Raw genomic sequence first — 11748 nt, 5'->3', positions numbered from 1 at the left:
TTCTGCTTGGCAAGTTTTGAAACTATTAATCCTACAATTGATGATCGTCAAGGTCTCAAGGAACGCAGCCAGGATAATTTGCATGATTGAAAAAAAAAAATGGCTGAGACATAATTTTATATATATTTTGCATATTAAGTATATTTTTATGATTTTTCTGAAAAAAATTAATAAAAAATATAAAAATAAAAAGCATATTTTGAAGACGATGATGCATTATATCTAAAAAAATCGGCTAAAAGGAAATAGAATTTTAGGTCCCACCGAGATTTGAACTCGGGTTACTGGATTCAGAGTCCAATGTCCTAACCACTAGACCATGGGACCGTTGATGCAACGAAGATTCACCTTTTCTTACTTGTACCTAATACAGTCCGAAACTATCCAGAAATCTTATTGAAGCTTTACACAATTGCGTCATTGCGTGCGCAGTTGAGGACGGGGCCCACCGCACTTCGGCACACATTACATATGTGAAAATCGGAAAAACAAAACAAAAAAAAATTTAGGTCCCACCGAGACTTGAACTCGGGTTACTGGATTCAGAGTCCAATGTCCTAACCACTAGACCATGGGACCGTTGATGCTTCGTGGTTTTCATCTTACACCTATGTATACATAATAGAGTGGGAAACTGAAGGTGACAAATTGAGATAGTTTTTTGTAAATACAAAATTATTTTAGATTGATCTAGCAGTTTCATAATTTTGATCTCCGTCTGAAGGTGACAAAAATGAAACACTCACTTTTCTCTTATAAAAGGTCTTCTTAATTCTTATTAGGAGATCTTTCTATAGAATGCAAATTTTAAAATGTTTTTTTTGACCAATATAAATAGGTGTTTATCAAGTATCTTTTTTGAACTCAACTCTAAAATCTATCGGAATGGTTTCAAATGACCAATTTGAACCGTTGAAACGTGTCTACCTTACGATTGATGCGTCTACATGTGAAATTTTAAATTTTCAAATTAATTTTGTAGAGTCAAGTGGTCAAATAACGTTCAAAAAATAAATGCATTAAAATTAATTTGTAAACCTTCTAATTTTGACTGCTTGACTTTATACTAAATTAATTCGAAAGTTAATTTTTTTTTGTATATAGACGCATCACTTGTAAAGTAGGTCAAATAACATTCAAAAAAATAAATGCATTAAAATTAATTTCTAGACCTTCTAATTTTGACTGCTTGATTTTACATTAAATTAATTCGAAAGTTTTTTTTTTTTTTTTGTATTTAGACGCATCACTTGTAAGGTAGATGAGTTTCAATAATTTAGATTCATCATTTGAAGCTATTCCAATATATTTTGGAGTTGAGTTCGTAAAAAAACTCGATCAACTTGGGAACACCCAAGTTCTATTCTTTTGCACGGTGCTTTTATTTTTAAATTTTCAATAACTCAACATTTTGAACTCAAACATCAAAATTAAACCAATAAATATTATTTTTTCCATGCATAACTAAAAATTATAACATTTTCACTATTTTAGTTCAGTAAGTTTGTAAAAACACACTAATGTGAATAATTTATAAATATTTTTAATTCATATACAATTAAAAGATTGATAGTACTTTATGTACATATAGAAAAATAAAAATAAAATCACGTCTAACAATTTTATTTTGACATTTTAGTTTTAAAATATTTATTATTAATAAAAAAAAAGGTATTTAAACACCCCTCCTCTCTTTCCCAAATCCACAATTATTGCGACTGATTTTGAATCTTGCGATAAATGCAAATTCTATACTAGCAACAGAAATGAATATATATCAATGCTTCAAAATTCAAATAGATCTTATAAAATGAAATGAATTTAAAAGATTAGAAAAAGCACCAGTCCGTAGAATTATTATAGTATAAAGCTACAATTTCTAATCCATTTATTACCCTGATGATAAACCAAAACTTAAATTACCCAAAAAATAGGAAAAAGAAGAAGAGCAGCCATATAAAAGAAGCATAATACATCCTGCTCAAATTTCACTCAGTCTTCTTTTCAAATTTAGCTCTGTCAGCACCACTGTATGGTGCAACGTGATAGGCATACTGTTGAATGACAGAGAACAAAACCATTTCTACTATAACCAGAGCATTTTGAATGGCCTCTTGGATGTGCTCAACGTCTAGCCAGAAATGTTTCGATTTTATGATTCCTAAGGCCGTCAAGACCTTCAGCACCACTCCCTGCCATATTCAAATAATTTCATAAATTGACTATTCAGAGAAATCTAGTACGCAATGAATAGAGCAATGAACTTTGTGCAATTACTTCTCTCCTCCCTCCAGTATAAATTGAGGAACCTTTTGCAAAAAATCAACCATTGGATTCATTTTAAATCTCTTACAATCAAGTAAGACTTAAGAATTACTTTACCAGATTGTAATGCTACAGTAGTTCAGCTCTCGTTCCCTTTATCCCCATGAAAAAAAAAAGTTATAACAAAAGAAGAAAAAAGAAAAAGAAAATGCAGCGCAACAAACACAATCAGAAGCACATGAAGGAAGTATGGATGTACTGGAGGGTTATATTATGTAATTTATGCAAAAGAAATGTCACCTGCCAAAAGCAGAAAAAGACGATGCCTTTAACGCAGATGAACTTTGCAAGAGGTTTGTGTGGGGCCAGCTCCTTGGCAAAAATATGATAAAATAATACCAACGCGTATAGTGCCATAGAGACGGATATGTTTAGTATCATGGTGATGGTCCAGTCGAGCCAAGTCGGATATATCCCTACCAGCTCTAGCAGTATCATCAGAACTGAGCACACTGGACGCACTACCACAAATTGCCATGTCCAGTATTTCAATGCCCTCAAAGTGTTATGTTCCACTCTCACTTTGCGGGGCTGCAATTGGAGATACGTAACGTACCAATTTATTGAGTTTCAACCAAAAAAGTATTAATACTTGATGCTGGTACCAAATTCTTTGGGTAATGACCCTGTACCAGTTTGAGAATCAATTGGTTGCAAACAGGTTATGACCCCTACTAGTCTGTTTATTTGCAATTATCAGTCCTGGAAACATATAGGAAGACGTCAAAGAAAGGTAAGGTTGTTAAAATTACCATGAACAATGAGACCGGAAAAGAGTGGTGGATTTCCCTCCCTTTGATTTCGTCAGGCACTATGTTCTTACTAAGAGAAATGTTTAAATAGCTATACATCAAGGCCATGAACTTCGCAATCACCTGCATATACCAAACAAAACATATATCTTATAAAAAAGAATATAAAAAAATCTATCACAATAATCCAGATGAAAATTAAATAAAAAGCAAATTATACATACAATTATCTGGAAGTATACTTTTTTTTTTTTTGAAGTTATCTGGAACCTCAAAGTATACTGATGATGGACTTTTCCAGAAGAGGAAATATTATCTACACAGACTGCCCTTTAGCGACCAAAACTCCTAGTTCTTTATTTTCAGCCTTTTTAATTATTTTTGTTATAAACAAAGTTGTTGTTTCATCTTAAAACCAATATTACTTCTTGCAGATAACACAGCATTGTTTGGGTTAGTTACAACTAACAGCCACTCATAAACCAATATCTAACTCGCTGTTCTTGATTACAATTCAATTTAACCTCAGAGAAGGAAAAAAACTTCTAAGCCTTTAATTTCCAAAGTAGGAAAAAAACACTCACTCCAGTTTCATGAAAAACAGTCCCTACCCACAGAAGTATACTGTTTACATCAAACTAATTAAGAATCTGTTGATTTTTGCAAACTAAAAATTATATGGGCTTATTCACAGTAAAGACCTAATTCTCTCAAAAACTGCTCACCAGTGCTTCATAGCATTCTTTAACTGATTCCAAGAAGGTGAAGAAAACCTTGCTTCCCTGTATATCTAACAGACCGACAAAAGAGACTATGGCATATATAGGAGCCATTGAAGCAATTATTAATATAGCCTTCTGCTCCTTTGGATTTTTCCAATAGAAGAGATGCTGAGTAATAAGTTGAACAGTGAAGTGCATCGACAGCATCACACAGAAGGCTGCACCGAGAAGTGTCAGAGTTTCTGGGTCCATAGCTGTGAGATCCATTCCTGGAATCATCTGTGAAAAAAGTAAATCTCATCATTTGTTTGTAAGCATATAAAGACCAATTATTTTATATTAAAAGTAGGCACTCTGATCTTAGTTTTGCCAAATTCAATCATGTTGCTCTAATTCTCTTATCTTTTCCTTTGTTTGGATATGAACCTTCAAAAGCAAGAAAAACAGAAGAGAAAACCTAGTTGGAAAAAAAAAAAAAAAAAAACACCTAACAGAACTGTAAAGTACCAAATATTAATGAAATTGAAATCATTGAACTTCAACCTTCAACAACTTTTGAATATAGCTAGAATTCCTGATCCACTCAAACCCCAACTAAGATTTATTTTTTTCCCTTTCCTCAAAGTCCTAAAAAATATATTTAATTGATTGAATCTCTCAATCCTCAAGGATTTAAGGCCTACAAAGAAGCACAACAAAAGGTAACAATTACTGATACTGATCTCACAGCAGGTCAATTATCCTTTATTTTTGTAGAGTATTAGGCGAACTGTATAAATCTGCCTCTTCTCGTGAAAGATCCAGTCAGCCAACAATGAATCTTATCAGAAATAATAATAATAATAATAATAAAAAAAAAAAAAAAATCTGAAATGTCAACTCTATCTACGCTTATGATCCAGAAACCCTAGCAAAACCTCAATCATATTCGCAACGTAATGGCAACAATGGAAAGCTAATCCAAGCAACAATTCGGGTGAACTAATACAAATCGAACTGACGAAAGTATAAAATATATTACCTTGTTGGTCCGTCAGATTTCCTCTTTTCTTCTAGAATCAAAAGAACGTAGCAACTACCAAGCGACAAGCGTGCCTCACGCTCGGTTATAAAAAATAAGAAACTTTGCTCAGACTCAGAGCCATGAGAATCTCGATACTGCGGGTAGGTGCGGGGGATGAATTAAAAGAATCTCCTACAGCACAGGCGTTAAATGCCACAAAAAATAATAATTGAATAGTCAGCACATGTAGAGCAAGTCCAACTTTTCCTTGACTCTTAATGTACTTCGATCAGTGTAACGACTACTTAGGACCTGTCCAATCAGCCGACTATGAATACTACACGAGTATATGCATAATTTCGTCGCATATAAGATCATTGATTTGTTCTCTTGTCAAGGTATAGTTAGTTTCTTTTCGTGGACACGTTCCACTGGATGCCCTCTAGGCCGGAAGCACAGTCCCAAACATTCACAGAAACTTTTTATGATCGAACGGACTCTGCTGCTTTTATTTTTATAATATTTGGGCTTTAAAAAAACATATAAATATTTAATTAAAAAGGGAAAATCTACAAAAAGAAGTCCATTCAGAGGGCGAAAACACTGATTGCATTTTAGAGCCATCGGGGAAATTAAGTAAGTGTCGATGGTCATCAGTGCAGATAAATTTGTGGACCCAGTGATTTATAAAACCCACATTTATTTATATCTTCTCCATTTGAATCAAACAGGAGCCGCACCCTTTCTTTCTGGTAAGTGCCAAATAAGCCACCCCGTGTCTTCATGATCCTTGACAAATATGACGAGGTAGGACTAGGACCTCTGCAGTCTATTAATTTCAGCTTATATATATGGTAGCCGACTAGAACTGCAGAATTGCAATTTATCGGAAAAGGAAAAGAAAAGAGAAAACAAATTTTTTTTTTTTTTTTTCTTATACCTTCTGTCGGCACTCGGCACAACCTCCACATACTCGTTACTTGTTAAATTGATGCAAAAGTAAAGCTAAGATGAGCTTAGGCTCATCAATCAATTGATAAGTTTTAATTAACGAATTTGAATTTTAAATTCGGATTTATTTGACAAGTCAAATATTTTCATATTAAATATTTATATTTTAGAAGAAAAAAAACAATTACCTCGTCATGTAAATCAAAATCAATGGTTCAAATATGTTTTTTAAAATCAATATAATTAACTAAGCTCTTTTAGATAGGTTAAAACTTGCAATGTTTCACTTCATGTAGTCGTGCTCCGTACTAGACCAAGCGCACTGTAAAATGAGCGCGAATTATGGACGAATTTTGTCCAGATGTATAATAACGAGTTCATTTTGGGCAGATAACTAATAATGGAGAGGAAAAAAGTTTAGTACCAGGTCCACATCCAAACAAAAATGAGATATCTATCCATAATCAATCCATGACCACATGGGCTTAACATCAAAATTTCCTAACAAAACATTACTTAAAAATAAATAAATAGATCAACTACAACTTCTACATAGTGCAAGTATTCGTCCACAGAAAATCTATTCCAGCTGCTTCTCTCTCCTTTTCTTTGAATGTTTTCTTCTTTTAGAAACTGGCAAATCGTCGATCCAATCTTTTTCTTCAGGTTCATCAACCCCACTAATCTGTTCCTCATCTTGCATTTTGGTTTTCTTTTTCTTCTTATCGGCCACTTCTTTTCGTTTTTTCTTAAATTTACGAATCCTTTCTTCATCTTCATCTGATTGATCAATCACCTCTGGCTCTGGCTGACTTGAAGGCACAAGTTTGGTACCTTCCAACTCTGAAAACAAAGAGCACGCATGCATTTAAGTACCAACTGAAGAGCAGGTGGGTGTGCCCGAATTTCTGATTGGACAGTCCAGATCAAAACTAAAAAATTGGGTTACTTTAGGGGATCCAAATTTGGAGAGAGATACCTTGAGCAGTAAAGTGCGAATCAATGACCACACTAGTGAGGTGCTGCTTGAGGAAGACCTGTTATGGAACAAAACCATTGCTAACTCTCAGATTTTTTAGGATACCACAAGCTTTTTAAATTTTTTAATTAAATGATAGCATAAATACCGCGGAAAGAAGTTGCCTCTTATTTGTATCCCATATACGTAAATAGCTGTCAAGACCTACAGACAAAAGCACAAGTTCTCTTGTAAGTCCAACTGTTTCTGATAATTTCACAGATCAGGTCAGGTCAGGCATCAGTAAAGGTTATAATACCAGTTGGGGAAAAATACAAGAGCAGTGACTTAACAAAAGTTAAACAGAAAACCAAAATTAGCAAAAAATGATAAAAATATATCAGAATGAAAACATCTCAGCTTAATTTATCTTACCACAAGATGCTATCAAAGGTAACTGTGGGTGTTTTGCAATTGATCTTATGCTCCCACTACACTTTCCCTTGTAGCACCCCACCATTTTCCCTGTAGCAGAAGTAATACTTGTTATCAACTTTAAATCGGAAGTCCAATTGAGATTTTGGTACCATCTTCATTTGCTATTACTAGTCAGTCTCAGCAAATAATAGTCCCTGCCAGCGAATCAATACAGGTGAGACCAGGCACGGTCAGAACAGTTCGGTAGCTCAATGAAATTGTTTCATCCCGTACCAAGACTAACAGGCCAGTATAGCAATGGATAAATTATATACCAGTTCTAATGTCGAAGGAAGCAAGGTCACCAATTGCTGTGCCCACATAAACAGTGTGGCCATCTGTGTCCTCTCTCACTGCTTTAATTGGAGCCTCACGAAAATCTATTGAGATAACTGCTCTCCTTTGAGAAGTGATATCATAAAGACGTACCTGAGGAACGATAAAAAAGACAACCATTTACTGCCTCTTGTTGCTGCTCTAACAATTTGCCATTTTTAAATGGAAAAATGATGAAAAGAAAATTTGAAAATGGTACCTGATGTTGGCTCGTCCCAGCTACAATTTTACGGTGATCATCTTTGCATAGAAAAGTCGAAGCAGTGAACCAAGTAGGAATACACATACCAAGATTATTGGGTCGTGGCTAAGAATAAAGAAAGACGACATAAATTAAAATTCATGCCCACAGAAAAGAACTTTTGACCAGCTGACATTCAATGTGTGATAAATTGAATTAAAGAGAACAAGCTCACTGATTTAGCAGTCCATGTTTTTACAGAAGTGTTCAAATCCCATAAATTTAGCTCAACATGCCTCCTAGGTAAAATAAAAGAAAAATAAGAAAAAGATAAACAAAAGTTCATGATAACAAAATTGCAACATACTTTTCTAGAATGCCCCCAGCTTATAGTACCAACATGTAAGCTAGTGTGATGGAAAGACATATATCCTGTTCAATTGTGACAATTTATGCTCAACTTCACATCCTGTCCCTACAGAGCCTTTTCTAATCTAAGCTAAAGTTAAACTAAAATTAAGCTTATATAGGTCATAGCCTACAAGCATTTCTAAACTGGCTATGCAATTTGGACAAGCTAATGTGAAAAAAGTAAGCAGCAGTTAAGTCATTTATTTATTTCACATCCCCCCTGCCCCCAAAAAAAATAGCATGTATCCAGATGAAATAAATAGCAATAAAGAGAAAAACACACCCTCCAAATAAAGCATAATTTTCACTTGGGTCAAGGGAAGAACACAACACTTGACCACCATTAGTGACACTCCATTCACTTGGAGAATCAACTATTTTATTTGATGGTGCATCACTCTTGGCTATTGTTCTGACACAAACTTTTCCCTTCTCTGTACATGTCAGAAGTGTACCCAACCTGACACAAACAGAAAATGCAAATTAAGACTTACAACAAAATCACAAAAGTGTACATGGCAGATACAATTTTGGACTTAAAAGCAAAAAAGTTAAATCAAACAAATTTCAATGCATTTACAAATAACAACCAACATTTCTTGTTTCTATACAAGTTAGTCTCAATGGCAAATCAAGACTGCAACACAAGCATCAAACATGAGCACAAAGAGCTAATTTTGCCAAATGTATTAGGCAAGCCTGCTCCTTCCTAAGTGATAATACATAAAAGCCAGGCAACTTTTACAATTTATGCTTGATTTATAAATAGATAGAGAGTAAGGATCTAAAAGCTATCTCAGATTTTAAGCCTAGGCACGGGCCTAGACTTGGGTCATTCCTGGGTCAGTATCTGCAAGTGATGACCAACGTCTTTTCGAGTATAGCCTCATTTGATTACAAAAATAATCAGTTAAAGTGAACAGTTTTGGTCCTAATCTAATTTTTTTTATTTTCCTAAAACCCAAAATATGGCAAGTTTATTAAGATGTCAGATCAAAAGTATAGAGAACTAGTCATGGAGCGATTTGTTAGGATTGTTAAGGAAAAGTTGGTTGTACTTCAGTCAATTTTTTGCCTACTAACTTGATTTTAGGGATGGTATTATCTGGAGAAGTAATGCAAAAATACATTCATTGGAATAAAATATGAGAAATTTTGGGTGCTGCTTGAAAATACAATATATAGCTCATTTTTTTCCAGAAAAACCCGGAGGCTTTCAAGCCAAGCACAATGCTTCGTATTTGACAGTAGCAGTCAACTAATGGGGTACTGGGTTTTATACCCTTTACTACTAACAAGAAGAAGGTATTACATGGAGGATAAATCTTCATTCTTTGATTTGAAGAAATGCAATCCGATTAGGGGATCATTTGCAGAAGAAGACTGATCAGTCTTCCCACTTTCACTTGCTTTTACAGTAGCCAGAACATCTCCTTCTAAAGGATTAAAAAATTCAATCTGCCATTGAAGAAATGGGTATTAACATTGGTAGAGAAAATCCACCACCAAAATAAAGAAACAGACAAGGATGAAGTGACTCACCAAGCCATTTTTTCTTGCAACTGCAAGGACCTGAGAAATGTTCACCAGTAAAACAAAGTTAGTAGAAAAAAGGAAAAATAAATATAGAAAAATCAGTCTTTTGAAACCTTAAACAAACTGTCCAAAAATTGCTAGCAGTTTAATATTGAAAAAATATTAGCTCATAAAAATTAAAATATTGAAAAAAAAAAAAACGCACTGGATCCTTCTTCCTGTCAGTAAAGGATGTACAAAGCACACTTCTGGAGGCGTCCGGTGGGCCCCACGTCTCTACCACCTGCGGTGTGCCCCCACCCTTCCCACGCACCTCCACAACTACAAATAGCGTTTCAGTTAGCGAAACTCAAATGATTAAACAATGATAACATATGAAAGAATTCACAAAAAAGAAAAAAAAAAACACTACTATTTGAACCTAATGGAGATACCTTTAATAAGACCAAGAGAATCGGTGGTAAGCGCGCGCAAAGGAGGGCATCCGGGGCTCTCCAACGTACTTAATCGCGGCATTTATTAATTTAATCTGCCGAGAATTCAACTAGGGTTTAAATTGGCAAAACAAAATATAGGTTTGGGGAAACTTTTACTTTTGAGGGTTCAGGGTTTAGAAGGAGAACTGCGTCTTGCGCAGTGTTATAAAATGTGGTTTTTATGCGGTATGTGGAAGGTCACCGCATACCGCATATACGGTATACGGCCGCATATGTGGATTTTTATGCGGACTAATATATGCGGATTTTAAAATAAGAATTCATATATAATTTGTATACAAAACTATCATTAGTGCACATTAGAGGCATATCTAAGATAAGAAAGAAAGCATCTAATAAATGATTGATATAACTGCAAGTATTCTAGCTTTAGCACTTTGAAATATAACTAGTATTCTAGCTAGCTTGTTCTGACAGGTTAAAGCAACTAAAAATGCAAACTTATGTATCACTTAGTCTTCAAGAATAAATTCTTTTATTAAGAACACAAACAATCCAATAATTTTAGAAATTTCCATCCTTGACTCTTTCCATTAAATAGGAGAAGTACAGAAATAAAATCTATCAATATAAAAAGTAATAATTATTTGCAACTCCAGATGACAAATGAAAATAACATGCCATGCATATAAATTGCTCAACCTTTAGAATTTGAGAAATTCTAGGGCGCCTTGTTTTTCATTGACATACTTCAAATCGTACTACAACTGTGTTTCATCCAAATGTGCTTTAACAAGCTACCAAGTTAACAACATTTTTTACTTAGGAACCTAACAATAATCTGAGCTAGTATACAAGTTCTTATTCAAATTAATTTCAACACAAAATCCTTTTTGCTATGACTTCCAACCTTACTACTCTTCACTCTGTGGTCAACCATTTCTTCAAAAATCCACTTACCTTTCTGAGAGCAAACCAAGTTTTCTTCAAATTCAAGAGAGAAAATCAGTGACTAATTAATCAATTTGGTATCTCCTCTATTCTGTTTTCATCTACAGTTTATGTAATTTGACAAATCAGGTTTACCTAAATACCAGTATCTCCTTCAATTTGATATTTATTTACCAGAGGCAGTGACTACTGAGTACTGACTACATCAACAAAATTTAGAGGAGAGACAATACCTGGAGACTACTTGCGTATTTTTATCTACTGGCTACAGAGTAGTGACTACATCAACAATACCTGGAGACTGGAGGAGAAACAATCGAGGTGGAGATGCGCTGGGAGGATAAATTGTGAACTGGGTGGAGAGGTGGAGGAGGGAGAGGCGATCGGTGGAGAGTGGAGAGGAGACGGCGGAGGAGAAAGGCGATTCGTTTTGGAGGAGGGTGAGAGACGGAGATGGCAGGAGGAGCCGGCGGAGGAGGAGAGAGGCGATCCTGCCGCAGGAGCGATTGGGACTTAGGTTATGCGGAGCGCTGGAGAGTGGAGAGCGATGTTGGGTTGGGTTATGCGGATTGCGGATCCGATATATTTCTTTTTAAATCCGGATTTTATGCGGCCGATTAGATTATATGCGGCAATAATTATGCGGGCTTTAGCTGTTCAGCATCCATGAACAATCTAATGATACACTTCGATTTAACGAAGATTAAA

The 11748-nt window shown here is 34.9% G+C and overlaps 2 protein-coding genes and 2 non-coding genes across 6 annotated transcripts; all 4 read right to left on the bottom strand.

Moving 5' to 3' along the window:
- Nucleotides 1–255: 255 nt before the first annotated feature.
- On the bottom strand, nt 256–327 carry TRNAQ-CUG (transfer RNA glutamine (anticodon CUG)). The gene has a single exon. It is a non-coding gene; the product is annotated as a tRNA-Gln (tRNA).
- A 180-nt stretch (nt 328–507) lies between these two features.
- Nucleotides 508–579, bottom strand: TRNAQ-CUG (transfer RNA glutamine (anticodon CUG)). Its single transcript has one exon. It is a non-coding gene; the product is annotated as a tRNA-Gln (tRNA).
- A 1212-nt stretch (nt 580–1791) lies between these two features.
- Nucleotides 1792–5018, bottom strand: LOC144566166 (uncharacterized). The gene is made up of 5 exons (XM_078316077.1): nt 4821–5018; nt 3803–4078; nt 3078–3200; nt 2566–2856; nt 1792–2192 (listed from the first exon to the last, which is right to left on the bottom strand). The coding sequence occupies exons 2-5, from the start codon at nt 4076–4078 to the stop codon at nt 1989–1991; spliced, it is 894 nt and encodes a 297-aa protein (XP_078172203.1). The 5' UTR covers nt 4821–5018; the 3' UTR covers nt 1792–1988.
- A 1136-nt stretch (nt 5019–6154) lies between these two features.
- Nucleotides 6155–11572, bottom strand: LOC144566536 (Transducin/WD40 repeat-like superfamily protein). Of its 3 annotated transcripts, none has more exons than XM_078316572.1 (13): nt 11335–11572; nt 10087–10181; nt 9858–9973; nt 9659–9688; nt 9429–9574; nt 8400–8576; nt 7941–8004; nt 7724–7831; nt 7464–7617; nt 7147–7236; nt 6881–6936; nt 6733–6790; nt 6155–6596 (listed from the first exon to the last, which is right to left on the bottom strand). In XM_078316572.1, the coding sequence occupies exons 2-13, from the start codon at nt 10166–10168 to the stop codon at nt 6334–6336; spliced, it is 1344 nt and encodes a 447-aa protein (XP_078172698.1). In that variant the 5' UTR covers nt 10169–10181; nt 11335–11572; the 3' UTR covers nt 6155–6333. The 3 variants fall into 3 exon arrangements, with proteins under 3 accessions (XP_078172698.1, XP_078172700.1, XP_078172699.1); XM_078316574.1 differs by lacking the exon at nt 11335–11572 and adding an exon at nt 10206–10283 and having other exon boundaries at nt 10087–10172; XM_078316573.1 differs by lacking the exon at nt 11335–11572 and adding an exon at nt 10221–10281 and having other exon boundaries at nt 10087–10171.
- Nucleotides 11573–11748: the final 176 nt, after the last annotated feature.

The sequence above is a fragment of the Carex rostrata genome, chromosome 15, assembly GCF_964058835.1.
Source record: "Carex rostrata chromosome 15, lpCarRost1.2, whole genome shotgun sequence".
Classification (NCBI taxonomy): Eukaryota; Viridiplantae; Streptophyta; class Magnoliopsida; order Poales; family Cyperaceae; genus Carex; species Carex rostrata.
This window is presented reverse-complemented; position numbering and strand designations above follow the sequence as displayed.

Bases quoted from the DNA above. Each gene is read 5' to 3' on its own strand.
- LOC144566166 (XM_078316077.1), bottom strand. From the start codon at position 4,078: ATGATTCCAGGAATGGATCTCACAGCTATGGACCCAGAAACTCTGACA. The intron at 3,201-3,802 runs GTGAGCAGTTTT...TGGTATATGCAG, and splicing joins AAGAATGCTATGAAGCACTG to GTGATTGCGAAGTTCATGGC. The intron at 2,193-2,565 runs GTGACATTTCTT...TGAATATGGCAG, and splicing joins TCTTTTTCTGCTTTTGGCAG to GGAGTGGTGCTGAAGGTCTT.
- LOC144566536 (XM_078316572.1), bottom strand. From the start codon at position 10,168: ATGCCGCGATTAAGTACGTTGGAGAGCCCCGGATGCCCTCCTTTGCGC. The intron at 7,237-7,463 runs GTATATAATTTA...CTTCTGCTACAG, and splicing joins TTCCTTCGACATTAGAACTG to GGAAAATGGTGGGGTGCTAC. The intron at 6,597-6,732 runs GTATCTCTCTCC...CTTTGTTTTCAG, and splicing joins TTCGCACTTTACTGCTCAAG to AGTTGGAAGGTACCAAACTT.